Source organism: Brachyhypopomus gauderio, chromosome 3, assembly GCF_052324685.1.
Source record: "Brachyhypopomus gauderio isolate BG-103 chromosome 3, BGAUD_0.2, whole genome shotgun sequence".
In the NCBI taxonomy this organism is placed as follows: Eukaryota; Metazoa; Chordata; class Actinopteri; order Gymnotiformes; family Hypopomidae; genus Brachyhypopomus; species Brachyhypopomus gauderio.
In genome coordinates, this window is record NC_135213.1 from 19,141,905 (window position 1) to 19,169,835 (window position 27,931).

General features: G+C 46.4%; 1 protein-coding gene across 4 annotated transcripts in view; it reads right to left on the reverse strand.

The window, feature by feature from the left end:
* The window catches only part of exoc6 (exocyst complex component 6), a 31,225-nt gene extending 3,294 nt beyond the window's left edge, over positions 1 to 27,931 (reverse strand). Inside the window, exons 1-21 of one of the 4 annotated variants that reach the window (XM_077000018.1) lie at positions 27,775 to 27,931; positions 22,094 to 22,265; positions 18,751 to 18,798; positions 18,526 to 18,616; positions 18,112 to 18,157; positions 16,314 to 16,518; positions 15,929 to 16,075; positions 15,636 to 15,704; positions 14,430 to 14,513; positions 14,284 to 14,330; positions 14,071 to 14,191; positions 11,292 to 11,363; positions 11,052 to 11,149; positions 10,807 to 10,912; positions 10,586 to 10,695; positions 9,201 to 9,312; positions 8,970 to 9,104; positions 7,860 to 8,039; positions 6,949 to 6,978; positions 4,604 to 4,745; positions 1,854 to 1,927 (exon numbers count right to left, since the gene is read on the reverse strand). In XM_077000018.1, the coding sequence (XP_076856133.1) occupies positions 1,854 to 1,927; positions 4,604 to 4,745; positions 6,949 to 6,978; positions 7,860 to 8,039; positions 8,970 to 9,104; positions 9,201 to 9,312; positions 10,586 to 10,695; positions 10,807 to 10,912; positions 11,052 to 11,149; positions 11,292 to 11,363; positions 14,071 to 14,191; positions 14,284 to 14,330; positions 14,430 to 14,513; positions 15,636 to 15,704; positions 15,929 to 16,075; positions 16,314 to 16,518; positions 18,112 to 18,157; positions 18,526 to 18,616; positions 18,751 to 18,798; positions 22,094 to 22,265; positions 27,775 to 27,902 (2,217 nt within the window). In that variant the 5' untranslated portion in view covers positions 27,903 to 27,931. Of the gene's footprint in view, positions 1 to 1,853; positions 1,928 to 4,603; positions 4,746 to 6,948; positions 6,979 to 7,859; positions 8,040 to 8,969; positions 9,105 to 9,200; positions 9,313 to 10,585; positions 10,696 to 10,806; positions 10,913 to 11,051; positions 11,150 to 11,291; positions 11,364 to 14,070; positions 14,192 to 14,283; positions 14,331 to 14,429; positions 14,514 to 15,635; positions 15,705 to 15,928; positions 16,076 to 16,313; positions 16,519 to 18,111; positions 18,158 to 18,525; positions 18,617 to 18,750; positions 18,799 to 22,093; positions 22,266 to 27,022; positions 27,181 to 27,774 lie in introns of those variants that run through there. The other 3 variants (XM_077000019.1, XM_077000020.1, XM_077000021.1) reach the window with 3 other exon arrangements.

Genomic DNA, 27,931 nt, shown 5'->3' on the forward strand with positions numbered 1-27,931 from the left:
CACAGACGCTTCTGTAGAACCCCATCGCATGCCGGCTGAGCGCTTCCACATGATACCACTGCAGCTCTGAATCCTCGCCAGGCCTTAGTCGGGCTGATCCTAATCCCCTCTAAATTGTATTTCACCCACAGGGCACGACAGTTAAGTGAAAGCCCCCGTTTGAGTGCACAGTAGTGGCAATGCTCGACCTGTCAAGGCCTATAGTGGCTGTGACTGGGCTGCCTGACTCCCCTCCAGACTCTAGTCTGCTGTTTCACAGCTCACCCCCCCCCCATACTTGCAGCAAGCCACTCATTATCTCTGGGCTTTTATCGGAATTCCTCATTACTTGTGACAACCGAGACGGGCGATGGCGAATGAAAAGCCCTCTCAAGCAAACACATGCTCGATCAGGATCAACTGGTGTCTGAATATGGGGTTTCAAAGAGATTCCATTATGATATGACCCTGATCGCCTTGCTGCATGCAGGTCGCATTCCTAATTTGTAACATATCTGATAATAATGTGGGTCCCTCGGGGCGTTTAATTAAAGCTCCAGTACAGCTGATAAATTGCGTGTAAATCATCAGATGGGGCTTTCCAGCTGAGATTGAGAAATGACTTCACACATATTCATAGAGGTGGCGTCTGACCTCTGAGAAACTGTTTTACACAGCTGCAATTCCCTGTCATGTTTTTTTTTAAAGTAAAGTAAAATAGAAACTGCTATATCTACAGACCCAATAATCTCTTTGAAACTCTTATGATTTGTGTGAGCTTAAAGGGTTCGGTTAGCTTTAGCAGTCTTCTGGGGCTCTGCTACATTCACAGGATCAAGTTGCAGGTAACAATGGCTTAAGAAAATTGTTTAAAACACCTCAAAGTAAACAAGAGTCTCCATTAGCCATCGCATGACTGACAGAAACATTGTGACCTCTCCATTTGGGGTCAGCACATCCTCAAACAGACTAATTCCAGTGGATCCATCTTGTCTGCTGCCTTTGGCCCTTGTCAAAATTGATACCTGAACCCCCACCCGACTGGGCTTTGATTGGTCACACCCAACACTAGGCCTTGATTGGTCCTTGGGTGGTGAGCTGATTCAGTGAACGCCCTGTGCAGAATGAGTGGTTAACCTTTGTATGGTTGGATTGGGGGCTTTGGGCGGGTGCAGGGCTGGACAGGTGTGGGGTGAGGAGGTAAAGCCTGACCATCGGCACTCTTTTCTCCTGATCTGTGACCGAGGGACCCTGACCCTGGCCAGTGAGCTCTCCCTGCACCCACTGCTTGAATGGAAGCCACAATGCACTTGAGAAGATCTGTCGGCGACTCCTGAACACCTGGTAAGGATCAAAGCAGGGTGATGCACATGGCAGTTGGGCCAAGACAGACAGCAGAGAGCTCAGGTGCACCCAGCTTCGGTGTGTCATGCCGTGTTGGGTCTGTCTTGCGGTGACAACCTCATGATGTGTTTGCTATAAGAGATTACTGCTAGCGTGCACCATACACAAGAGAAGGTGGCGGTGAATGTCTTTTGTAGCCGCTTGATCTCCTAGAACAAACATATTGTATTTGAAACAGTTTGAGGCTGGATGCTGCAAACTCTGTGTGATTCCTTATTGCCTATGAAAAATAAGAAAGGCCCAACAAACCATGGGAGTAAGCACACAAGCTCAAATCTGCAGAACGCTGGAGTCGGAGCAGACACGGCAGGAGGAAATGCAGATGAAGGGTGTCTGGGAAAGACGCTTGCCTTGTCAGTTCAGACATGCAGAAGGCCAAGTGTCAACAATTACCCATTAAAAGAAAGGCAGATCTGTACAGACACCTAGGTCCTGGGTCCTCTCAGGTGGGAGGAGGGTAGGGTACATACCTGTCGAAGGTCGATGAAGGCAAGCTGCAGTGTGTCCCCCTGGAATCCCGGCACAGGCTCCGAACTGGCAAACACTGCGGAGAGACCGCAAAGTAAAACAGGATGATCCTTGCTATTCTTCAGGATGTCCAGTCTTGCATTAACAGGACAATGACACAGGAAAACTACCGCCAGATTAAATGTGATGCTTAGAGCAGATAGTACAGCTGTAACACTCTTCCTCATTTGTAATAATGTGGGGACACAGCAAACCCCCAAGAACGAACACTACTTACTGACCTCCTTCCGTTAGCTCACTGGCGCCTGTGTGAATTTAAGCTCAAACACACCAGACTACAGACTATATACATCACACAGGTATGTTCTGCACCAGCACAGGGAAATAAAAGGAAAGCCATGCTTCCTACAGGCTTAACCAGTATACTGAGTTCTCAATGTCATCCTGAGCCTCTTGCTTCTCTAATATGGTAATGTTGAGGTAATGTTCCACCTGTTCTCTAGATAGTTGGTGCAGCTACTTTCCTTGTAGCAAATTATGTCAGTATGCACTGTATGTCTGTATTATCTTTTCTAGTGTCAAACTTAGACTGAACAGTTAATCCTCCCTCATGGCCAATGTGGACTGGGTCATCTTTCTCTAACATTGGGTGATCTTTTTCTGTTGTTTTTTTCTAGCATTGTCATGCATGCAAGTCACCAACAAAATTCTGCACACGCACCATATTTAGCCAAGCTATTTATTTAAAAAGGCACATTTTGGATGGAGCATGCATGACAGCAAACTTTGCAACTGCAACAGTAGGTGTGCAGAGAGAGGAAGGTGACTTGCTTGATCAGTATCTCGGAATGCCACAAACATTTGCCATAGAAACACAAATTTAGGTTAGACCGGAAGGAGGAGAGGCCATATTCTGCAGCTCTTTCATGATTTAGACGTAGTGAAGTCATCAGCTCAGTGCCACTATGCAGATCTCCTCTTGGTGACAGTTCCAAATGCTTTAGATGCCAGCTACATGAAAAGGTACCGTCCTCACTGGCGTTACTCATATAGTCTATAACTTCTGGTCTTTAATACGTATGGTCTCATTACATATAGGTTTTGACTGGCGTTCACCTTGGGCACAGGTGCAGTAGTAAGTTGACACCGGTAATTATTACTAAAGTAACTTAATTAATAGGAATTTGCTATTCTGCATGCTGTTTAACTAAAAATATTAATTTTATATACAATATTATTTTTGTTATGGGGTTTTGTATTATATCAGTCCTCCAAACCAGCCGGGTCATCTGCATCCTGCTCTCTTTAGTTCTAGAGTAGCTCTTGGAGACATGGCTGGTTTATTTATAAGGTTCTTATCAACTGTCAACTACAGATGTTCTAAAAGAAGTGATAACTTTTAGAGTGGAACAGACATAAGACACACACACACACACACACACACACACACACACACACACACACACACACACACACACACACACACACACACACAGAATGCCATTAAAGAAAAGGTTTGCTGATAGGAAACAGTACCAGAGTTTGGACTGGTGAAAGGTGAACCAGCTGAGAAATCGACTGGATGGCAACAGGAAGAGCCCCTCCCCCTCCCCCACTGTGCCTGATTCATAGCCCAGTTCATGCTGTGCCTGTGTGCATGAACTCGGCTATAAACTCCGATTCACCCTGTGATACCAGCTTCAGGGTCACACAGGAGCCACATATGTGCATGCATGTGCCAGGACGCAGGTCCTCACTCACTGGCCCGTAAGGCTCAGGCTGACGCTACGAATTGACGAGCCCTTTCACGGCTTTGAACTGGGGAGTCCAGTGGCCATATCAATCTGTTCAATGTGGGGATACCACAATACATGACGGCCCTCTGGAGATAATGTGTGCAATGTAGGGGTACCACAACACAAGATTAATGGTAAGACTTGTAACAAATGACTGAAGGCTACTTTGCACCATGGTGAGAGCCATGTGGAGTCCACTAACGGGCGGAGCAGCGTCCGAGACACCACGCAGGTGACACGGTACGCGAGTACGTTCTTGGGTGGAGAAAACCACAGCTCTTTGGTGGATAACATCTTTTTAGCAACCTGTGGTTACACATCTACACTGAAGTTCCTCTACATACCAAGGTGAGGTTGTACAGATGGTTTCCAGACACAGATTAAATGTAGTCCTGGACATAAATATATTTTCACTGGAGGAAACCCCCTACCTTCATCTGGAAATGTTACTCCATATAACATTTAAAACAGATTGTTTTCCATTGACTGTCAAGAGATGAAACAAGTTAACTTGACTTTAGAAACGAGACGTTAAGGCTATTTAAGACTTTGTGAGATCATACATCGCAGTTAAGTGTTGTATCAGTTTGTTGCTTTGCAGGAGAGGACAGTGTAGTGGTGCTGGTAGGTAAACTCTCAGAACCATTCCAATCTGTATTTTCTGTTATAGCTGTCTGAAAGCAGCAATGCCATGAATCACAAATGAGAGGCATTTCAGACCATTCAGGGATCTGTTAAACCACAACCTCAATGTATAATATCTGGCTGTCATGCTATGATATCCACCAGTAACTACAGTCACACTGCATGATGTCCACTAGTAATTCTTGTTGATCCACACTAGGTGATTCTGTAACTACAGTCACACTGTATGATGCCCAGCAGTGACTGCAGTCATACTAAATGATGTCTGGCAGTATCTCCATTCACCGCATGTGATGTCCAGCAGTACTCACGTTCACACTGTATGACGTCCAGGTTGAACTGCTGGATGGCTCCCATGCTAATCTGCTTGAGCTCAGTGTCCAGAAGCATCTGCATTAGAGACGTGGCGAGGTGCTTACAGGCTGACATACAGGCCGTCTGAGCCACTTTCCCCTACACAGCGTGTAGACACACACACACACACGTACACGCACACACACGCACACACACACACGCACACACACACACACACACACACACACACGCACACACACAGGGAGACAGCAGCAGAAATATCAAATCAGTCCTATAAGTCATTATAAGTCACTAAGGGCCTGACCTTGGTTTTTTAAATGTTAAGTTTTTACTTTAATTAATTTCATTTTGTCTTGTTCACACAGTTGTTTTAAGTCATTATCTATTTCTGAATACTTACAATAGTACATAGCATGAACGAATCATACCAATACCACACAAGTATTGACAAATATGACTAATTAATAAGGGTCAGTATGATCATTTGGTAATGCACTGTGCAGAGCTGAGTCGATGTAAGTCATATCACAGAGAGAAAAGTTAAAGTTTCATACAGCAAAGCTCTCTCACCTTTTGGATTTGATATACCATATGACGGTATATATGTAAATCATTGTTTGTTTGTGTATCAAGTGATCTGGAAATTGATCTGTAAATATCAGCAGGATCTTCACATCACTGATCACCATAATCAGACTAACCAGACCTTCAGCTTCTGGAAGGCTAAACCCAAACTAGACTCCTTCTATAACTCTGAGGAGTGATGCTTTAATAGTAAAGTCCATGTGTCAGATGATGAGTCCTTACAGTCAACTCATAATAATCATGCTGGCCTATAGGACTCATAATGGGCAGGTTGTACAGAGGGACAGACCAGCCAAACTCTCTCTCTCTCACACACACACACACACACACACACACACACACACACACACACACACACACACACACACACACACACACTCATGCACTAGCCGCTACACCACCACGCATGCCGATGACTAACAAAAACAAACTAATTAATTTGGTCTTGGACATTTAAGACCCTTAAATCAACAACAAACAAACAAGGAACCTTCCAGCAAACAAACAGACAAAACAATTCCCATATATCAACAACCTGGTTCATTAACAGGTTGTTATTAATGCTCATTAGAAACACTTCATCGGCACTGACATGCTTGGGTTAGGTTGCATTCCCAACACACACTCGAGCCTCACACCAACTATATACATGTAATGAAGAGAGTAAGAGGAAGAGATTAGCCATGCCACTTGTTAAGAGACATGCTTCCCAACTGTACAAAAACAGATTTTAAAGCAAGCACTAAGGCACCCAAACAAACCCAGACATAACATGTCCAGCGAGTTTCATCGCTTCGTATGCAGAACTAAAATGCTGCGTATTTGAAAGACCTCTCCTGAAGGATATAAGGACCCTTCAAGCATTCTGTCAATACCACAACAGGACCAGAGAGCACAGAGCACACTTCACTTCCATACGGACCGTTTGGGTTATCAAAACAGCTTACAGCGTCTAAGATGACGGAGATACTGGCAGCTTTATGACTGAATATAGGCAATGTAGCCTGCGGCAATGGGCATGAGCAAATGGTACAGGCTTTACAGGAAGCACAATGGACAATAAAGACTGAATAATACTGAAATACTGAGGACACTTAAAACAAAAAAACCCTGCCTGTTTACACTGCCTGTTTACAAATCAACAGTGGTTCACAGCACCAACATACAGGAGGAATACATCATTTGCTGGCGATGGACAAAAATTCACTTTATATTACCCAGCACTATGGAAGTTGGAGCTTTGAGATAGGTATGGATTTTGAAAAGTGTCAGGCAGTAAAAGGCTAATGTTAAGTGTGCACAAAGTAATGTTTTTCTTTTGTTTTGTTGCAAAGTAGGTACAGAGTTTCCACAGCATTCAATCACAACTACCTGAATGCACACACACACAGAGGACTTTCCGTGCTACGTGTGGTATGCTGTAATGGGGCTGCCTGAGTTGAGTTATCGCACAAGGGACACGGGCAGTAGATCTCATACAGGGTGGCATCTCAAGTGAGAATCCGTCCTACGTTCAGCAGATGCTGGATCCACATGAGACAGGACGAGGGGGGTGGGGGGGGGGGGGGGGGGGGGCAGGGCTCAGGTGACCACAACGGTTGCTCTGGTTGGCTTCTTTTGTTGGCATGACATGTAGAGGAGGAAGCAAAGCAAGGCTGGAGGCGGGGCCACACAGCGGAGGCGGGTCCACACAGCGGAGGCGGGCATGCGTTCCCCCCCACCCCCCCCTTCGGGGGAGCGGGGAGGCTTTACTTACCGACATCGCGGCATGATCATTGTTGTTATTCTGAGCGGAACCCCCAACCAAATGAAACACAAACAGGGAAAGAAAAATTGTGGCAGGAATAAATGGACAGATAAAGAAAGGTCCGCTATGCATGCCTGGTAGAAAGAAACACAAGGCTACGGTCACTCGGAAGGCCAGAGAAAGACAGAGAGAGAAAAGACATTCCTGAAAAACCAAAGCGACCAAGTGAATAGCAGTGGAAGTGCAGGTAAAGCACCGGCTCTGGAGGGCAGCGTTAGAGTACAGCAGGCAAGCGCCATGAGTTCACACACAGGATGAGTGAGGAAGGAGGAGGGTTAGGGAGTACCTGGGGCTGAATGGGCACGTTTGGGGTCATACCATGGAATTAATGGGGGTGTTTAAATGGGTACGTTTACGGTCACACCATTTAATTAATGGGGGTGTTTAAATGTGTGAGGTTTTGAAAGCTTGTAAAGCAGTGAAACCTTTGCTGATTTGACCAAAAAAGGCTAAATAAACAGAAAAGAATCAGAAAATGATTGTTCTGGTTAGCTAATAGTAATAAAATGCTATTTTCAGCAATAGCAAGTGATCTCTGTGTGTCTGACTTCTACTACTACTGTAAGAGAGTATACAGTTGAGCCATCTAAATGTCTTTCTCAGTTACTGTGCTCCTTTGCCAACTGATACAATGAGTTTGGATTTGGAGAACTTCTGCCCTCATGAAAAGGCACAAAACAACAACAACAAAATAAAGACCCTTCCTTCAACTCCACCCATGCAAGGACAGATGTCCTACCAGAATACCACATACAGGAGAAGCTTGCCTCAATGACCACATTTAAAATCCCGCTCAAGGCTGACCATGTACTGGGGGGGCGTGGCAGCAGGCGCGAGCCCACTGGTGGGCGGAGCCTCACCGGAAGGTGTGTGAAGACCTGGAAGGTGCTGCGCAGGAAGTTGATGAGGTCCATGAGGTAGCCGCTGGCCCGGCCGTCCGACTCGCCCATGCCCCACTCGTAGTCGGCCAGCTGGATAAACTCGTCGATCTTCTGATTGAGCTTGGTGTAGATCTCACCTTCAGCAGCGTGTCTCGCGTCCTGGACACACAGACGCACAGGTCAGGTTTCTACATTATGCAGCATTCATTTTCATTTTCACCTGACAAAGTGCTGAAGCCTGAGTGATGTGTTGAAACCTGACTGGAGTGATAAAACCTGAATTAAGTGCTGAATCCTGACTGGAGCGATGAAACCTGAATGAAGTGCTGAAACTTGACTGGAGTGATGAAACCTGAATGAAGTGCTGAAACCTGACTGGAGTGATAAAACCTGAATTAAGTGATGAAACCTGACTGGAGCGATGGAACCGGAATGAAGTGCTGAAACCTGACTGGAGTGATGAAACCTGAATGAAGTGCTGAAACCTGACTGGAGTGATGAAACCTGAATGAAGTGCTGAAACCTAACTGGAGTTATGAAACCTGAATGAAGTGCTGAAACCTGACTGGAGTGATGAAACCTGAATGAAGTGCTGAAACCTGACTGGAGTTATGAAACCTGAATGAAGTTCTGAAACCTGACTGGAGTTATGAAACCTGAATGAAGTGCTGAAACCTGACTGGAGTGCTGATCTAAAAGCATAAAACTTGTGATTGTCTTGTTGCTTTTTTAAATGAGTACCATGCTGTGAGGTGTATAAATTAGCAGCCCATGATAAAAGAGCTTCTGCAGCCTAAACAAGTTGTTACTGGTCCTTCGAGGCTGAGACACTAAGTGTAGTCTGGCCAGTTGCCATAATATTATTACAGATTGTTACAGGAAAGGAAATAAAACACCTTGGCTTCTGATCAAGCCACTTGGCCTTGTTGGCACTCACATGCCCTAAAGGAGCAACTGTTCTGTAAAGTTTATGACAGCTCCTGGAGCAATAACCTGCACATGACTACATCATTCCAGGTGTCACAGCGGGCAATTTTATGGCCGCGGCAGGGAAAGCAAGTCAGAGCCGCGGTTCACCGGGCCACTCGCCTTAAAGGTGGAGAGGCCGTAGAGCCTGGTTGTGTGGACCGTTTCCGGGGAGACGTTGGTGATGTTGGTGATGAACTCCTCCAGGTACTTGCACGCCTGCTCCAGGTGGGTGGTGTTGATGATGATCTGGACCAGCTGGGGAAAGCAGAACTTGCGTAAGGACACAATGTGGTGCCGGTCTAGGTGGGACTGTGAGGGCTGACCTCCGCCTGCGAGGGTGGTGCCGCTGACCTCCGTCAGGCCTATATGGGGCTTCCTGATTAGGTTCTGCAAGCACCCGCTCAGAGTCCTCGTCAGCAGGAGGTTGGTGGATTTGCGGAGCATGTCGTCAATCTCGGTGGAGCTGTGAAAAACGTCAGGTGGGTAAATTGCACAGGTACTTTCAGCACGACAGAACTTTTCAGGTTTTGGTTTGGGGCCTGTTTAACTAACGTGAGAAAAATTATGCTGAATAAGACTGGTGCATTTACATTCTGGTTGTGATATAGTGTCATAAAATGTCAGTGAAAACTGAACTTTAAAATACACACCATGCCTGGAGGCCATTTTGCATGTCTCCAAACAAATCAAGATTAAAGGAACATTGAGAGGTTTGGAACTGCCTTTAACCCTCAGACCAGCTTAGCAGCAACATCCATGTGTGAGTATTAACAGGAGTGTGTTGATTTTGCAGACAGTATGTGTGTGTGTTTGTGTGTGTGTGTGTGTGTGTGTGTGTGTGTGTGTGTGTGTGTGTGTGTGTGTGTGTGTGCATGCGTGGTGTTGATTAGGAGGGAGGGGTCAGGTAAGCAAACACTCAACAGAAAGGTCCAGAGGTCTCTCATTACCACTCGCTTAACACGACAAAGAAACAATTAGAGTGGAGTGTGAAATTTGCGGTCATTTGCATTGATTGCCACAGAGCCAGAAAAGAAAGACCAACCCAGAGGTGTTAAAGTCAACCCTAACCTGCTCCATCAGCCTAACAGCGGAGACATGAACACCCCCACAACCTGCCTACCCCGGGCCAGCAGCCTGCCCACACTGACACGACACAGGACTCAGCGATGGCGCCAGGATCTGGTCGCGGGACTGCGGAGTCCGGGCCCCGTCCGCGCATCCAGGGCACATGAGCAAGACTCCTGGGCAGGGGGCGGGATGGACTGGGGTTTCCCATGGAGAGTCTTGCTGGGGGTCAGCTCACTCGCTTTCTGCGGCCCGATCTGAGATAAGAGCTGGGTGGGGGGGGCGGAGCTGACGGGAGGTGAGTGACAGCTGAGCTGTTTCTCAGATTCAGCTCGGGAGAAGAGCTGAGCCGCTTGTTTGCGAAGCTACCGCTCGCTGATAAACTTGTTTACGTGCTGGAGCGCAACAATGACAGAAGCAGCAGACCCGGATGAACCCGGCGATGAGCCCGCGCGTCCCTCTACACCAATGTTTTGGTTTCATCTTAAATGCAGCGGGGGTCTGATAACCATTATCGTCTGCTGACACTCAAAGCATATCTTTTATTTGTGTTCTGATCCTTTTGAATGTAATGTTTAAAAAAAAAGCTTTAATTAAGAGTACATGTGGATTTAATTCAGTGAGACAGACTAGTGGTTTGAAGCTGTAGTAATGATAGCACGATCACTGACCTGCGATGTAGCGACTCGGAGAACTTTAAGCTGGCGTAGATGAACTCTTTCACCTGAATGTAGATCTGAGGCACAGACTGAGACATGGGGAGCTTCTTCGGAAATGGCTGCTATTGAACGGAGCACAAGACGTGTGAGTGTAGGTTACGACATGCGTTTTGAGAGGGCTTTCCCAACATTTGTCATGAACATGCATGTGCTTCCAGACAGGCCGGACCAACCTTCTCGATCTCTGCATCGTGGAAGGGAAACCGGCTGACCACAGACTTGTACTCTTCTTCGTTTTCTACAGGGATGGGACTGTAGTTGTCCAGCTCGAATATCTCTCTGGTTCACCGAAAGGAAGAAGAAACCCAGCACTTACGCCGCTGATAACAGCTCAGTGTGCAAGCCTCATGACATAGAGAGGTCTTAGGAGGTGTCACGTTCACTCCAAGACTAGGCTGTGCGTGCAGGGAGGCTCTACCTGAACACCAGAGCCCACTTCTTCAGGAGGGTTTCGTTGTACTGGTCTCTTATTTCAAACAAAAGGTCAAAGAGTCTGTTCACCGGGAAACCGTAACCCTGCACAGGACAAAGGACACGGCTAAGAGTTACGCTTGAAGGTGGGATGGCTGAGAAAATGTGTGTACGTGTTATTTCAGATATTTCAGAGGGAACGCTGCAGACTGCAAGGATGTCGTGCTGGGACGGTGTGGTGAAATACCTGCAACGTGTCTGCAAATATAACAATGAGGTTCTTCAGCTCCAGGACCAGGTCCGGATCATTGCAGTAAGACTGTGGTGCCGGGGAAAGGACAGACAAGGGGTCACGAGTTAGTTCAAATATTACGTGCCAATACACTCCAAATGTCTATAAGCAATCGGCCTCTTCATGTCTGTGATGTGTTAAAACATACAAGAGTACATGTTTTATCTATACTGCAGAAGTGTGTTGTTGGGTTAATGCCTGATATATGGACACTCGAGACAAAGCCTTGCCAAATTAGGCCTCCGCATTACCCTCCAAATGGGTATCTGGCAGCCAGTCACGTATTGATCCAAACCGTGGTGTATTAATGAGTCTTTAAAAGCCATTAGCGTTTGAATGAGCGGAGCAGCCGTCTCCCTCCCCCATCTTGGTGTGTGGGGGCTGCTGTAGCTTTAGCGCTGATGGGGAGGAGTCCTGGTGTTGAGAAGGGGAGAGTGGCTCTCCACCCAGGCGGGGGAGTGATGATTGACTGGATTAGCAAATGCCTTCACACACAGGCCTCCTATCACCTCCTAGACCTCCAGACCTCCAGACCTACTCTCACCCCCGCCATCCCCGAGGAGTGAGGGACCCTGAGCTTCTGTGAGGGCAACGGAAGGGACGGTGAAACCCAAGATCTTGCTCCTCGTACAGACAGTGAGTCTCTCCACTCACTCTCCAAATCAATCAAGGCTTGCTGAGTCTTGGGAGCTGTTTTCAGGTCTCCTGCCTTTAAAAGTATATTATAAGCTACTTGTTGCCGTCGTCATTCCAATATTGAAAAGGATGACAACCTTTCAATCTTGTCTTTTAAAGGACAAGTTTGCTGTTTTTACCCATCATTCATAACATGGCACGACCTTGCCGATAACCTCATCACTGAGAGACCCTGTCCCACAGCTACAAATTAGACTCGAAAATCACCACTAGGGGAGCAGTATAATTATGCAGCTGTCAACATTACATGTTAATATGTGTGTTTTCCTTACTAATAAACCTCAGGATTCAACCCCCATTCCTCCCTCTCATCACCGCGTTTTCCACCTGCTTATGGTTCACAGGCCGCAATCCGCAGGCTCTACGTCTGACTCCATGTTCCACGCTAGGCCTTGTGATCCTGGGACAGAATTCCCTTTACAGCACCACATATTTTCCCTCTCTGTCTCTGCGCCGTCTTCAATAAGGCGAACACGGCCTGCACTCCCGTGTAGTGTGAGCGTGTGTGGAGCAGGAGGGGGCCAGACCGGTGTGCTGGTGGCACAGGGAGCGGGAGAGCGCGTGGACACTAGCGGCGTGATTTACGGCCCCTCTGCACCAGCACAGTCCCCTCGTTAAACACCGACACACAGAGCGGTGGCCTGCCCCGGGCCGCCACTGAGGAGCAGGGGAGAGAGGGCGTAAATCACCCCAGCGACATGCTGCAGCAGGCCACACCTCAGACAGCACACCTCAATACGTTTACACAGGCCAATACACACACACACACGCACACACACGCGCTCACACACACTCACACACACACACACACACACACACGCACGCTCACACACACACGCTCACACACACACACACACACACGCACACACACGCGCTCACACACACACACACACACACACACACACACACACACACACACACACACACACACACACACTCACACACACACACGCTCACACACACACACACACACGCTCACGCACACACACTCACGCACACACACACACGCTCACACACGCTCACACACACACGCACACATACACACGCTCACACACACACACGCACACACACACTCACACGCTCACACACACGCACGCACACACACACACGCTCACACACACTCACACACACACACACACACACGCACGCTCCCACACACACGCTCACACACACACACGCACACACACGCACACACACACTCACACGCTCACACGCTCACACACATGCTCACACACACACGCTCACACACACACGCTCACACACACACGCTCACACACACACGCTCACACGCACACACACACACGCTCACGCACACACACACGCACACACACACACACACACACACACACACACACACACACACACACACACACACACATATACAGACATATAACATTTAAACCATTAAAATATAAATCCTATATAAATGCTTAAAATATCAACCCCAAAACCGAATAATTCATGTTTAAAAGTGTTCTAAAAAATTCTAAAAAAAAGTATTTTCCCAATATATATGGATACATTCTGAATAAAATACTTTCTGACTTCTGCAAAACACATCTCCCATCTAGAGCAGGCCAGGATCCAACAGGTCTTAGCCCTCTCAGTCTTTTTTTGTGTGTGAAGTTTATTTTCAAAACAAGGCATTTGGAATGATAATTGGAACCATTTCCTGGCGAGTCCTTTCAGGGGCCATCCATTCAATCTGATCTAATGGAGAGGTCAGTTGGCCCTAATGAGGACAGATTGCAACAATAACAGCAGATTAACTGTGAATATTCTAAACCACTGGGGCTGACCGTGTGTTTGGAAGGCCCAGTCAGTTGTAAATCGGTGAGGGATTATGCAAAACACCGTGGCTGGGGCTCACAGCCTGGGTCCGACGGCCTGAACAAAAGGGGTCAAGCTGGCTCACTCCCGCTGTTAGCTGACTTTCAATCACAAAAAGAGGGGCTCGGGGTACAGGGAAGGAGGGAGATGTGGGAGAGGGTGCGTCTCCCTTCTTGCCCGGAGGAGGAGCAGGCGGAGGAGTGCTCACCGAGTGTGTGCGGAGGACAGCGATGATTTTGGACAGGGCCATGTTCCACAGTTCCTCGGTGAAGGCCCTGGTGACCAGACCTTGGGTAGCATGCAGGATGTGATCCTCCACCACAAAAAACCTGCAGAGAAGAGCCGTGTTGAAGGACCCCATCTGTGAATTGCACTGAGCGCTGAACGGTTTGAAGTCTGCAGATGCCACGGCGAAACCTACCCGACAATCTGGTTAAAGTACTTCCTGTAGCCTTCCACAGTTTCGTGCTGGGAAAACACACACAGACACATACATAAAATGACGAGAAGCTTTGTGAAGAGGCAGTTTCGCCGAGGGAGGTGGAGCGTTGCTGAAAGAGTCCTCACCATGTTGGACTGGGGCTGCAGCACTAAGCGGGCCTGTTTCTTCCTCTGCTTTCTGTAGTAATTTTCAAACGTCTCTCTGTCTCCCTAAGAGAGAACGCCACATCACAGGTTATAGCTCATTCCAGCTCACAAACCTCCATCGTACGCACAATAAAGCACAATTACTGCACTATTCACGCAAAGCAGATATGGATCTATCTAACCTCAGATGCTTTCAATATGTTCTGAAACATGCATTATGACGCTAATAACAGTGTATCGCTGTACTGCCTAAAACAATTAGGGAGCTTCAAAATGCTTGAAATCCAATGCCATGTGTAAAATACTACATGATTTGTGCAGCACAAACTCGTTCCCCACCACTTCTCAGCTGTGGCCCCAGTGTCCCAAGCTCCCGTTTTCTAAGTAGCCGTTCGGGACAAGCCATTGGCGCTGACTCACTGTCAAACCGGGGGCCACGCGACACATCTAAGGCAGTTTGGCCCTTTCTCCCCGTCTTGTTTTCACAACGTAACAGAGGTTAATGCTCAGTCAAGCCTATCGGACGCTGACCACACCCCTCCACTCAACCATCTCTACTTCTTCTTAAGGACACAAAACTAGTTCTCCCCTGAAGAGACAGAGGGCAGTACTGTGCCAACAGACTCACTCTGAATGACATACAATTGCCTTTGGGTTTAAGGCAGACATAATAGGAGTTGCACACCTGTGAAAACTGAGGAAACAGGGGCAGTCATGGCCTGGTGGTAGGGAACTGGACTTGTGACCGGAGGGTCGTGGGTTCGATTCCCAGACAGGCCATGACTGAGGTGCCCTTGAGCAAGGCACCTAACCCCAACTGCTCCCCGGGCGCCGGGCTAGGGCTGCCCACCGCTCTGGGCACGTGTGATCCACAGCCCCCTAGTAATCACTAGTGTGTGTGTGTGTTCTGACTGCACAGATGGGTTAAAAGCGGAGGACAAATTTCGATTGGGGTGTAAAAAATCACAATTGACAAAATATGGCACATTTCATTTCATTTCATTTCGAAAATCTCTTCTCATGTGTAACCTGTTAATATCTGTTTGAACCACTAGGGGGAGCAGTGTTTGATAAGACAACGGCCACACGGAAAGCGGACGGCTGAGCAGAGCACTCCGCAGTCAGGACAGGAGGACAAGAAACCCCAAACAAAGCCATAATGTGGGAAGTGATGCACTTACATACCAACACAGTGTAGATGTGAAGACACCTGTAGACAGGAGAGAAGTCCACCAGGTCTTGTGCTGTTAGAACCTTAAAGGAAACCCAAAGACTCACTGTAAGGCCTCTTGTTTCTTAACAGCTGTGAACAGGTTGAGCATGACTTCACAATGCTGTGGCATTACTCAAAAACAATGTTAACTTAAACGCCATTAATCTCAACCACAGGTTTGTTTTGGAAACTTCTGTAACTTTTCTCTCAAGCTATATTTATTCGGTAGTGTATTCGTTGCAGTGTGGTGGATGAGCGACCATACTTCGTCGTCCGCCTCGTCCTCGTCGACAGCCTCCTCAAGGCCGTTGTGCTGGAAGGCTCCTCTCCCGTTGAGGCTGTAGAGGGGTTTAGTGCAGCCTGCGCTCACCTGCTTCTGCACGGTGCTCAGGAACGTCCTGTGCTGCTGCGCCTGGAGCAGAAGAACATTCCGGCACAGTGAGGGTTTGTGTGGGTTGGGGGGGGGGGGGGGGGGTGATTTGGTGGAACGTTCCACCGGACGTGACAAGCAAACGGAGCTAGGGTTGGCCAGAAGCACTTTTCACAGTCTGCTGTTGACTGCATGAAGGCCCTTGAGACCTGTGACCTGATTGGCTATTTTTAATACAAAACATGCAAATAACGCCAGCAGGACCCATTCTGACTCTCACCTGCCTCATGGCCGTCTCGCCAATCTTATCCGAGTGCTTCCTGATGCTCTCCAAGAAGTCTTTCAGGTCAGACATGGAGACCTCTTTGATCTCCTCGCGGAGTTTGGGGAGTGTCTCAGCCATGATCTGGCAGAAGCGGTACTGGCCGACTCTGGGGATGTAAATGTTCTCCAGCTGCTCCATGGTCTTCAGGGCAGCGTAGTATCTGACAGAGGCCAACAGAAACAGTGTTACCGAAACACCAACCTACCTGAACTAGCAATCTCTTTACTCTTTATGAAAGATGCTACTAATATGTCTGCTTGTTTCCATGCACATGAACATCTAAAGCGTGAGTAGATATTGTAGAATATTGCAGAAACATTGTTTATGTGCAATAACACAAGATTAGAGCTGTGGGTGGATTATTGTGGATTAGCTGAGGCATGCACTACACTGATATTCATAAACTATAAATCTATTACCATAACTTGATTATTAATGACAATACAATGAAAGCTATTAAACATCAGTCAAGTAAGCTCTGGTGAATAAGGTAAACTTATTGTTGTTTGTTCAGAATTGTTCAGAATTTCTATCCTACACATTTTTCTTCGTATTTCTACATTCAAATTCAAGTACACAGCTGTATCTGTTGAGCACCCTCAATTGTTCATTTCTATAACAATCTGTAAAGCCTTTTCATTTCCATACAGTACAATAAGAGTGTTTGTCATGGAAACCTGGTCTGCATTGTAGGGGTCCATGGAGCACTCCTTGGATGAATCCATATTCCATGTCATATTCCTAGACATACTGACCCAGTGGAAAATCTGATTCATATTAGAAAACCTGACTCTACTTGCCAGTTAGCAAGAAAAGGTGGTCACTTCAGGTGGTCAGGTTGCTAACCTGTGTGACTGTAATTCAATTATGGGGAGACCAGTTCTCATTTTGCTCACATCTACATATGGCTGCCACAGTGTGAATTCAGGATGACGAGGGACTTCGAATGTGTTTTATTTAGAATGGTGATCTATGGAGCAGACCTGTGGCGAATGATACCTGTGACTTTTCCCGAGTCAAGGCTATTAGCAGTAGCAGTACTGTTGGCAGCACTACCATGGTTTAGCATACCCACAAATGCCACACTACCCACATTAACGTAAATATGGGGTAAGCAGCTTCAATTATATGTAATTTGCACTGGCTTGCAGGGGCCTTCAAGTGCCGACTCAACTCATCCGAGCTTCCAGATCCTACTCCTGACGCCACCTCTGGAATACAGATGGGCTCAGGAAGGCGGTTCCAGGGGCTCATGGGGCTCCCTTCCAGGCCGGCGTTACATGTGAACCGCAAAGGAACCCCCGCTGATCAGAGTCGGACTTGGGATGGGTCATTAGTGAGAAGGAGACGACCCGTGGATTAGCGGAGGCACGCACCCTGCTAAGTGCCTCCATTTGAAGGAGGCCCGTGATGGGCTGGTGCGGATCGGCGCTGTGAAGGAGGGCACACAAGGTCAATTGTCTTTGCTTCTGAGTTGTTTACCCGTCCGTGATGTGCTATGACCAGCCGACATGATGAGGATGGACAAAGAAGGGTCATTATTTTCAGGCTTGGCGTGACCTCATACAGCGCACCCCCCAACACCCCTAGCCGGCTGAAGGGAGCTCTCCCTGGGAACACGGCTTCAAAACTCTCTATTTGTTTTTGGCTGAGCTGAAGCAACGTGACTGAAGCAACACACTTCCTTTAGACTTCAGACGTCCACCTGAGAGACCAAGCACCATTATTACCTCAAAACCTTGTGGGTGCTTACCTTCTGGATTCAAGCTGCTCCTTCAGTTTGCTGTACATTTCCAGAACTACGACCAGAACACAACGAATAGGAAAGAGCAAAAACAGCACACGTGATGAGAATCATTTAAAATTTGATGGCCCACGATGTTCTCACAGAACAAATTTAGATTTAAAACAGTTGACATGTCATTAATGTTTTATGTTGTGTGAATAAAAAAAATCTAAAGGAATAAATGAACACAAGAACAGATGAAGAAATTAAAATGTCCTACTGTAAAAAGGCCTAGTGTACCTGACTGCTTGCTCACCATTCCAACAGGATCGCTCCGGTTTTGCTACTTAGGTTTAGCCAATGAATTCACAGCGTCATGCTAGAGTGAGCCACCTTTAACGGTGTTTGGGGCGTGGGAGCCTTCAGCCGACCGGGTCTTACCGGGGATGCAGAGCTGGAGTTTCTCCACAGTGGTGGCCATGTTCCTCTGCTGGACCCTGCAGCGGATGACTTCCTCTGTCTGAACTGTCACCTTCCAGAAGGTCAAAGAGCGCAGAGCACTCAGAATTAACAAGACAGCTCACTCCATGCAGCCTCTGTCTAATCACACTGTATTTCTTTGCTCTGCCTGTGGAAGGACATGTTGGCAAAATCACTATTCTGTACCTCTCGTCCGGCATCTTGGAGTCTTCGATTGGTGTCGGTCACTTGGCCCTAAAAACATATTACTTTTGTTAGATACAGAAGAGCATAGTCCTCTGTTATATCTGCTTTGTAATCAGATAATCCCTTGTAATCAGATCATGCTCCATGAGGAATCAGGGATAAAGGGAGGCAAATTCAAATTAAATGTGCAACAGGAACTTGAACTTTTGGTCGGCGGGGCCCTTTTAAGTGCAGTAATTGCTTGTGACAGCCCTTTCTAACAGATTCTGTGACAAACTTCTCAATTCTGCTTGGGATTTTTGAACTTTGCTTGGTCCTCTGGGTCTGTCAAACAATTCAAATCAATGACCCAATTGACCACTGGTCCCTTCTTGATAACCTCAATGAGGTCTATGGGCCGCTCATTGTGCGGGGGAAAAGCCCCTAGGAAGCCCGGGTGGCTGATTAGAGTGGAGGCCTTGGCGGAGCAGGGAGGCCAGCGCTGCACACTTTCCCACACAGGAAGAGTCTCATTAGGTCATCGAAGGGAGCATTACTAAAAGTCTCATTAATCCCGGGACAAAGCAGGTCCGGCGACCCCGCTGACACGCTAGCGGCCCTCTCGTTATCTGAATATGCTGGTCTCTAACGTGGCTCCAATTAAAGACTTTGGTGGGCCACCCCTGCGCCGTTTGGTGCACCGGCTCCGCTCTCGGACGGTGGACAGAGAGCTAAAGGGGGGTTGGCCTGAGGTCTCGCCAGGGGTCTGAACACGCTAGTGGAGGTCTCACCTGCAGGAGAGATGTCTCGGCCCTTAATGGTAGAATATAACCAAAGTTGCATCAAAATGTTTTATGCCTCTCGTCAGAAAATTTTACTTGGACTAACAAATGAAACGTTAATATATCAAATTAAATGTAATGCAAAAAGGGGCTCTGAACTGCACAATACCTCTACAGAAAACATTTCCATCTCATCTCTTACTCTAGCAAAGGACTCCCACATTCCCACCTACATGGACTTCATCCCCACCTACAGAATACATCCCCTTCTATATAGAGTACACCCCCACCTACATAGAGTACACCCCCACCTACATAGAGTACACCATCCACCTACATAGAGTACACCCCCACCTACATACAGTACACCCCCACCTACATAGAGTACACCCCCACCTACATAGAGTACACCCCCACCTACATACAGTACACCCCCACCTACATACAGTACACCCCCACCTACATACAGTACACCCCCACCTACATAGAGTACACCCCCACCTACATAGAGTACACCATCCACCTACATCCAAAGACATGGAGGTTAGGTAAATTGGCATTCCCTGATTCCCTGACAAATTCTCCCTGAGTGTGTGTCTATGTCTATTCATGTCCAGTAAAAAAAGCAGTTGTCTGAGTGTCTGCGCATGAATGTGTGTGTGCTTGTGTGCCCAGTGGTGGATGGTGCTCTGCCACTAGGGTCTGTCCTCTCTCCCCTTCCTGCACCCCATTCAGTCCCCCAGGGGGCTGTGGATCCCGGTAGAGAGTATGCTGTGCGCAATTGGCTGCCGCATCTCGCCGGTGTGTGATTGGTTTGTAAGAGTTGTACCTGTGTTAAAATTGTAAAGCGACCTTGGGTATCTAGAAAGGCGCTATATAAGTTGAACATTCATTCATTCATACATACATAAGGGTACACCTCCACCCACATAAAAGTGCACCCCCGCCTTCTAAAGTACATCCCCTCCTATATAGAGTACACCCCCACCTACATACAGTGCACCCCCACCTACATAGAGTACACCATCCACCTACATAGAGAACATTCTCACCTAGAGTACACACCCACATACATAGAGTACATGTCTCTTGAACATTTTGTATATGAATAGAAAATTAATATAATAATCATTCAGACATTGTCAGAAAGCCCTTAATGACTTAATTCCCATAGCGACCTTCAGCCACACCTTCAGTCACCTGCGGTTTCTCCTCTGTGTGTGTCTCACTTCCAGCAGAATGTCACACCCTGCACGGACATTGAGTTTCAACAATACACAAGGACATTCCAGCCTTATGGCTACATGAGGTCATATGCAGATTCAGATTCAGGGATCACCTGCAGAAATAACTGAAATCTAAACAAGGGTGCCTTTATGACCTGGGTGTGTCTGCTTTTAAGTATAATCAGTGAAGAAGATCTGCCTATATTGACTGCTGTTTTTGTAAACTCCTTGTGGAGAGTCCCTGCTGAACAAGCCCTGAACCCCAGCCTCATCCTGCTGAACAAGCCCTGAACCCCAGCCTCATCCTGCTGAACAAGCCCTGAACCCCAGCCTCATCCTGCTGAACAAGCCCTGAACCCCAGCCTCATCCTGCTGAACAAGCCCTGAACCCCAGCCTCATCCTGCTCTGCAGCCTGGCTGTACTACAGGTAGGACGGCATCATGGCTCTTACTTACGTCCTGTGAACCTATGCCTCCTTTAACAACTCTATAATTGTTACTTCATACCAGTCATAAGCAGCAGTGAGTAATGTAAATGTAATGGTAATGTAAATTACTTTATAATAGACCTTACCAAAAACATAAAGACACGCTCCTTAAATGGCAACGCTGTTAAAGCCGGACGCTATGGAAGCCTGTCCATCATTTTATTAGTACACTATACTAGACACAAGTTATTCATGTCCACCTCAATCTCTCTTAAAAAAAAAGTATTACATTTTACAAAGAACTTGGTCTGGTGGTTAGGGAACTGGTCTTGTGACCAGAGGGTCCTGGGTTAAATTCCTAGGCCTGGTTCGAGGTTGCTCATACATGCGTGCACGCACACTACAAGCTCTGTTATGTACGCAACTGTTTTCTAGGTAAAAAGTGGATAAACTCCATTATCAACACTCGTTACAACGCCACTGACCCGCGCTCACCTTTAGGAAGAAGAGAACTGACAGTGACAGTCGTCTGCGGTGCCTTTGCTGCACCTCGTATGTGGTTTATTCCAAAACATGTGACAGAAGACTGCGTCTCACCAACGAGACTCAAAGCAGAGTCACTTCATGCTGCTAGTTTCCCGTTTTCCACTACGCTGGTTTTAAAAGTATTGGCGGCTCGCTAGGCTTGTAAACAAACCACGCACCATGACGGTGTAGCAGTCTGTGGACCTCAGAGCTGATGAGGTAACCGGGCCACGGCACAGATCGTTTATGCAGGTGAGAGCACGGGCCGGCTGGGGAGCCACATGAAACCAGGCAAAGAGCCACAGGTTGGCCACTCCTGAAGTAGTGCTATTTCTGGGAAAGGTACGCTGTTAAATCCCCTGACTCCTGATTGGCTAGCCCGTGAGGTGCTCGCCACGCTTACCATCAGCTTCTCGGCATCCGCGCGAACCTTGAGCAGCTCGGTGATGGCGTCGACGAAGCCCTGATGGTGGAAGTTGCACATCTTCTCAATCTCTCGGTCATGATTTCGTATTCTGGCATCGAGTTTCTCCATAAACCTCTTGTGCGCATTGGGCTGGTCATCGTACACAGATCTGCAATGGCACCATCAGGTCAATCAATAGTTGTGTGTATGGTGTTGCCATGGTCTCAGGGTTGTGTCTAGGCATACATTGTTTGGGAAGAGTTACTGCAGTAATGGACAACATAGCTGGAACATGCATGTAGTATATATCTAACATAGTAATTCTACATCATAAACAGACTTAAGAGTTGACTATCCTATGAAATACGAAAACAGTACAATAAAAGCAGTTAAGGTTTTCATTATCGTAGCATTGTTAGTTTCAGCTACTCAGCTCTAACCTTATGAGCCCGACGATTCATTGATTCAATCTCTTTAGATGGATTATTTTGAGATAAATAAAAATGAGCCTAACTGCACATTATACATAGTATACGCTATAATATACACTACATTATACATAATATGTTATAATATCCATAATATACACTACATTATACATAGTATAAGCTACAATATATATAATATACACTATATTATACATAATATATATATAATATAGGCTACAATATACATATTACTGTATACACTATTTTATACATAATATATGCTATAATACACATATTATAGTGCTGAGTCCTTTTTCTCATCTTCCAATTAGAAATTTGATTCAGCTACATCACTTTAGAGATAACGGTAAACGTATAGTACATGAGGCCTTAACTGTTTGAATTCTATACTGTAACACTGGCATGCAAAGTGTAATATAGTGAAATATAGCCTAGTGTTTAGTGTATAATACTGTAATATACTGTTTAATGTAATATAGTGTGGGCAGCTGGGGGGCAGCAGGGCAGCTGGGGGGCAGCAGGGCAGCTGGGGGGCAGCAGGGCCTGGGCTCTCCCCAGCTGCTCCAGATGGCCAATTACAGCCAGCGTGTGAGGCCATGGTGGGTGTTAGACAGCAAGTGACGGCGCTGTACAGCTCAGTCTGGAGCCCCCTCCCCATTATAAATAAAGGTTGTGGCGCTATGAGGAGACTGTAAAGGTCATCGTGCTATGAGGAGACTGTAAAGGTCATCGTGCTATGAGGAGACTGTAAAGGTCGTGGTGCTATGAGGAGGTTGTAAAGGTCGTTGTGCTATGAGGAGGCTGTAAAGGTCATCGTGCTATGAGGAGGTTGTAATGGTTGTTGTGCTGTGAGGAGGCAGTAAAGGCTGTGGTGCTATGAGGAGGCTGTAAAGGTCATCGTGCTATGAGGAGGTTGTAAAGGTTGTGGTGCTATGAGGAGGTTGTAATGGTCGCTGTGCTATGAGGAGGTTGTAATGGTCGTTGTGCTATGAGGAGGTTGTAAAGGTTGTGGTGCTATGAGGAGGTTGTAATGGTTGTGGTGCTATGAGGAGGTTGTAAAGGTGGTGCTATGAGGAGGTTGTAAAGGTGGTGCTATGAGGAGGTTGTAAAGGCTGTGGTGCTATGAGGAGGTTGATTTTTCTTTGGTGCACTGCCTGAACCTTTATCCTGTTCATCCCGCATATTCTGCCAAAAATGAAATTGTGCTTTCTGGTCAAAAGGCACCATCATTATAACACTAAAAACAAATAAATAAATACATAAATAATCAATCTCCCATGCGGATCAGATGTCTGCCCCCAATGAATGAAAACCTGTTTTGTTATGTGAGCTGTAAGGTAGAACACAAAATGTTCGGTCACTTTGCCATTCTGTAGCCATGTTCAGCCTTCCAACAAATGGCTAGTACCATAAAACCAGATGGCTTTAAAATATAAAATATCGGCTTGCTAAAAAATTTTACTGCATGTTTATGATAAAATGTCATAAGAAGGGAAAAAACTATTCAGACAGTAACCACTGACTCTGTAAGGACCAAGCTATTACTCTATAAATCAATGACAAGTGTGCCTAATGTATTACTAGACCTCTGTATTAATAATGTATTAAAACAACTTGCCAGTACTATGAAAACCAGCTGACAGAATTCTGGAAAAACCCTGAGCGGAGAAAGCAAATGAGAATTTGATACGTAATTCAAGTGCGCCTCCTTGTGGACGACAATGGAGACGAACATTAAATATTAAATGTCAAGCTACTACAATAGCCAAACAGGAAGTATATTAATTGATCATTAATTGCAAGTGAACTTTTGACAGGCAAAACAATTTTCCTCAGCCTACATCTATCACTTTACACTTATTTGTAGTACAATAAACACTACTAAAAATACAGCTACTATGAGGGAAGAAAATACCAGTTTTCTACTGAAAGCAAGCCTGAGATATTAAGGTAATTCCCCCAATATCTACAACTAATGCCAAATTAGTTCTTTGCAGAGTGAATAATCCCTCACAATCTCAAATGGAACCATGACCATCAATGTGAACCACTATGAATTATTAAACACAAAGCGACTTAATTACAGCTGTGTTTCTCAAATACACACTTTCATTCCCCACGGCTGTCACTTAGGCAAAACACTTAATGGCATGCTTTCCTGAGTTGCATGCTCAGATCAATTACGCATTGTCATTCCATGTTATTAGCCTGTTCATATCCTGGTGCACTGATTCTGTGTACCCTAGCACTCGGACTCTGGGGTGACACACAGCCTTCCACGATGTGGAAACTGCAGCCAAGCATATGTGGGAGACTGGCTCTTCCTGTGAGTCCCATGCCACCTTTTGTTCTGGAAGCAGCGGGCGGAGAAGAGGCCTCCGCTACGACCTTGGCTGCTGCTCGACACCAACGCAAGGGTGTGGTGGGGACACAAGTTAACATTACCCTCACCGTTATGCACCTTTCCCAAACGTGGACTGTAGCCCAATGTAAACATGTTTCCACCATTGGCTCGGCCCAAGACCAGGCTGAACCTCTGCTGCTTGAGCATCCAGCACATATATAAGTGCGCACGCCTCTCAGTTCAAGAAGGTACAGCTCCTTTTGATTTCAGCCCTGTCAGCTGTAATACTGCCATGATTTCAGGGTCCTTTATGGTCACACAGCACACCCACTCCTCCCAAGAAGCCAACAATGCCCCATTTCTTCCCTATTTCAAGCAGTTCCTGCATAGCTCCTTACTTAGAAGGTAACAGATAAGCCCAGGTTGCCAAAGCAACGCCTTTTTGTTCATTTTCCAATATAGTTTGAAGTGTGAATGGCAGCCTTCAACATTAATGATGTTCCATTAGGTTTCCTGGGAAACCTCCTCAGTGTTACCTGTCTTACACTTTATAGCTAATCATCCTCACTGATTCACTGACAGCTTCCTATACTTCACAGCTAAACCTTTCATGAATTTCTTCATGAATGCGGAAACTACATTACAACATGGCATGTTACGACAAACACATCTACAGAACATCGAAACATTTTAACATTTGGCCAGAGCCACGATGCTCCAGATCTTTGACCAAGGACAATTCACTTCCCATCCATTTTGTGGGTGCACCTGGACATGGACTGGCAACACACACACACACACACACACACACACACACACACACACACACACACACACACACACACACACACACACACACAAAGAGAGAACAAGGTTCTGCAGTCATGTTGCCTGTGCTTCCTCCTTCCTGTTATTGCAGCCCACAGATCAAAAGGTCGCTTCCTCCTGCCTTCTGCCAGGAAAGTGAAGACAAATCTCTACAACCAGGTCCCACCTTTTCCACTCCCCGCCTCTACAAGCATAGGAGACGCAAGTCACTGGCTGAATCTAGCTCTGAATTAAAACCCGAGACAAGCAGCTGACAATAAACCTGACTGCCATGATTTGGCACACTAACACTGCAAGCTACACCTTATAAGGAGACATGGGTTCAAACCCAGCTGATGTCTACTGCCACTGAACAAGGCACTTCATGCACAACTGCCTCAGGTGGAATGGCCTTGCAGGTGGCCTGCAGTTTAAAGTGTAGTTTAAATCTATACAAACCCTGTCCAGGTGGAAATTTCGACTTCCCTTTCATTCGACTAACGTAAACAACCCGTTATTTGCTCTTAACCAACCCCAATATGATGTGTGTGTTTAATAATGTGGTTGTAACTCACATAACGTTAGTTAATCTATGCAGGTCTTACAAACGTGCTTCCTTGCATCACTATCCAGTTCATTTGATAGCTTAGCTGAGCTAGCTAGCCGGCTGCTAGCAACATAGCACGTTAGCTAACGTGCTAACACAGCTGCCACACCCACCGGGTCACCTGTTTCAGTTAACGAGCGCCAAACCCGTGAACCGGTCACCGGGACCGGCACCGAGGCGTCGGTACACCATGTCCTCCTCTGTACGTCCACAACGTGTGGAGCTAAAGGGAGAAGACGTCCGAGACTCGCCGCCAGGTGCACCATGTCGCACATCTTGGGCTAATGTACGCTGTGTGAAAACTCACAAAAGGACCCGGGAATATAATCCGGTTTAACGACGCGGCGGATAATCCCACATTTGGCACCTAGAGGCGTTTCAAACGGAAAACGCCTCACAAGTCCAAGTGTTACCAGGTGGACAGATGCACTTCTACCCCTGGCCTGACCTATTAAATGCAGCCCTATGTCTGTAATAGGTAGGCTAACGTTAGCTGAGTTTAACAGTAGCTGCCCTTATTCGACTAAGGTAAATAGCTGCGTTTGTTTTAGATGTTTTGTTGTGGGCTGGTGGCTGCCTAGCAGTCTAGATTTGTCATGGGTGAGTTAACGTTATCTTAGCCAACAAAGGCCCCATTCCATCCATCTTTTCCTGAGGAGATAGGAAAATGTTACAAACAAAAAAAACCCTGGAAAGACAAGGCAAGCCAAATCTCCTACCGAAGCGTTGGACCAACGCAAGCCGTGTCCGTACTTTCGATTTCTTGCAATATGCGTTCATGCTCGGTGATAGACTCCAAGGTTTCATTCTCCGCCATGTTAGTTGTATTCATCACAGTGCTAATTTGTGACAATGCGGTTGAACATGCAATGACCAATGTCGACCGACAGGGGGAGATGTGAGACGCTCACTACGTTCAGAAGGCTTAAGGATGCCTTGGGTGTTATGACCTATTATTAGGCCACAGTTTCAGTTATGCTGTAATTAACAGCATATACTACAACTAATATCATTAATATGCTATTGTTACTGACAGAGCAAATGAATGGACAAGTACAATTATTATTGTATAACATAGTAATACGTTAATTCTATATGTTATGTTAATTGTTTATGTTGTTGTTACTGTTGTTTTAGTGGTGGTATCAGTAGCAGCAGCAGTAATATACAGTAATATTTTAGTATCTAGTTAATAACATGCATTAATTAGTATTTATGAAGACCAGTGCTAATAGAATAACTGGTTTCTAAATTTAGATAATGACTGCACCGTAAAAGGCAAATATCTGCTAAAGGCTTGCAACTACATCATACCGATTTTCCAGCCTTTCTGAATTTCCCTCCTTGTTCAAGCAAAAATATTTAACAATCCACATTAAACTTGACATATCAAAGCAGAATGCCAGTACAAAGGTCAGCGCTCTCATGTAAATCATTCTTTTCTCACTCATGTTAATGAGGATAGTAATACCTTAAAGTTGTTCCCAAAGGCAAGTCTACTGACTCAAGTTCAGCAAAAACATTCCCGTAGGTTTTTTCCTCTCTTAGATCTACTGCTGGGGGGCTTGGTGGTAGAACCCTCAGTCTTCTGTTTTCCATGTTCCCCTCTGTGAGAAGTGTGTGGAGGA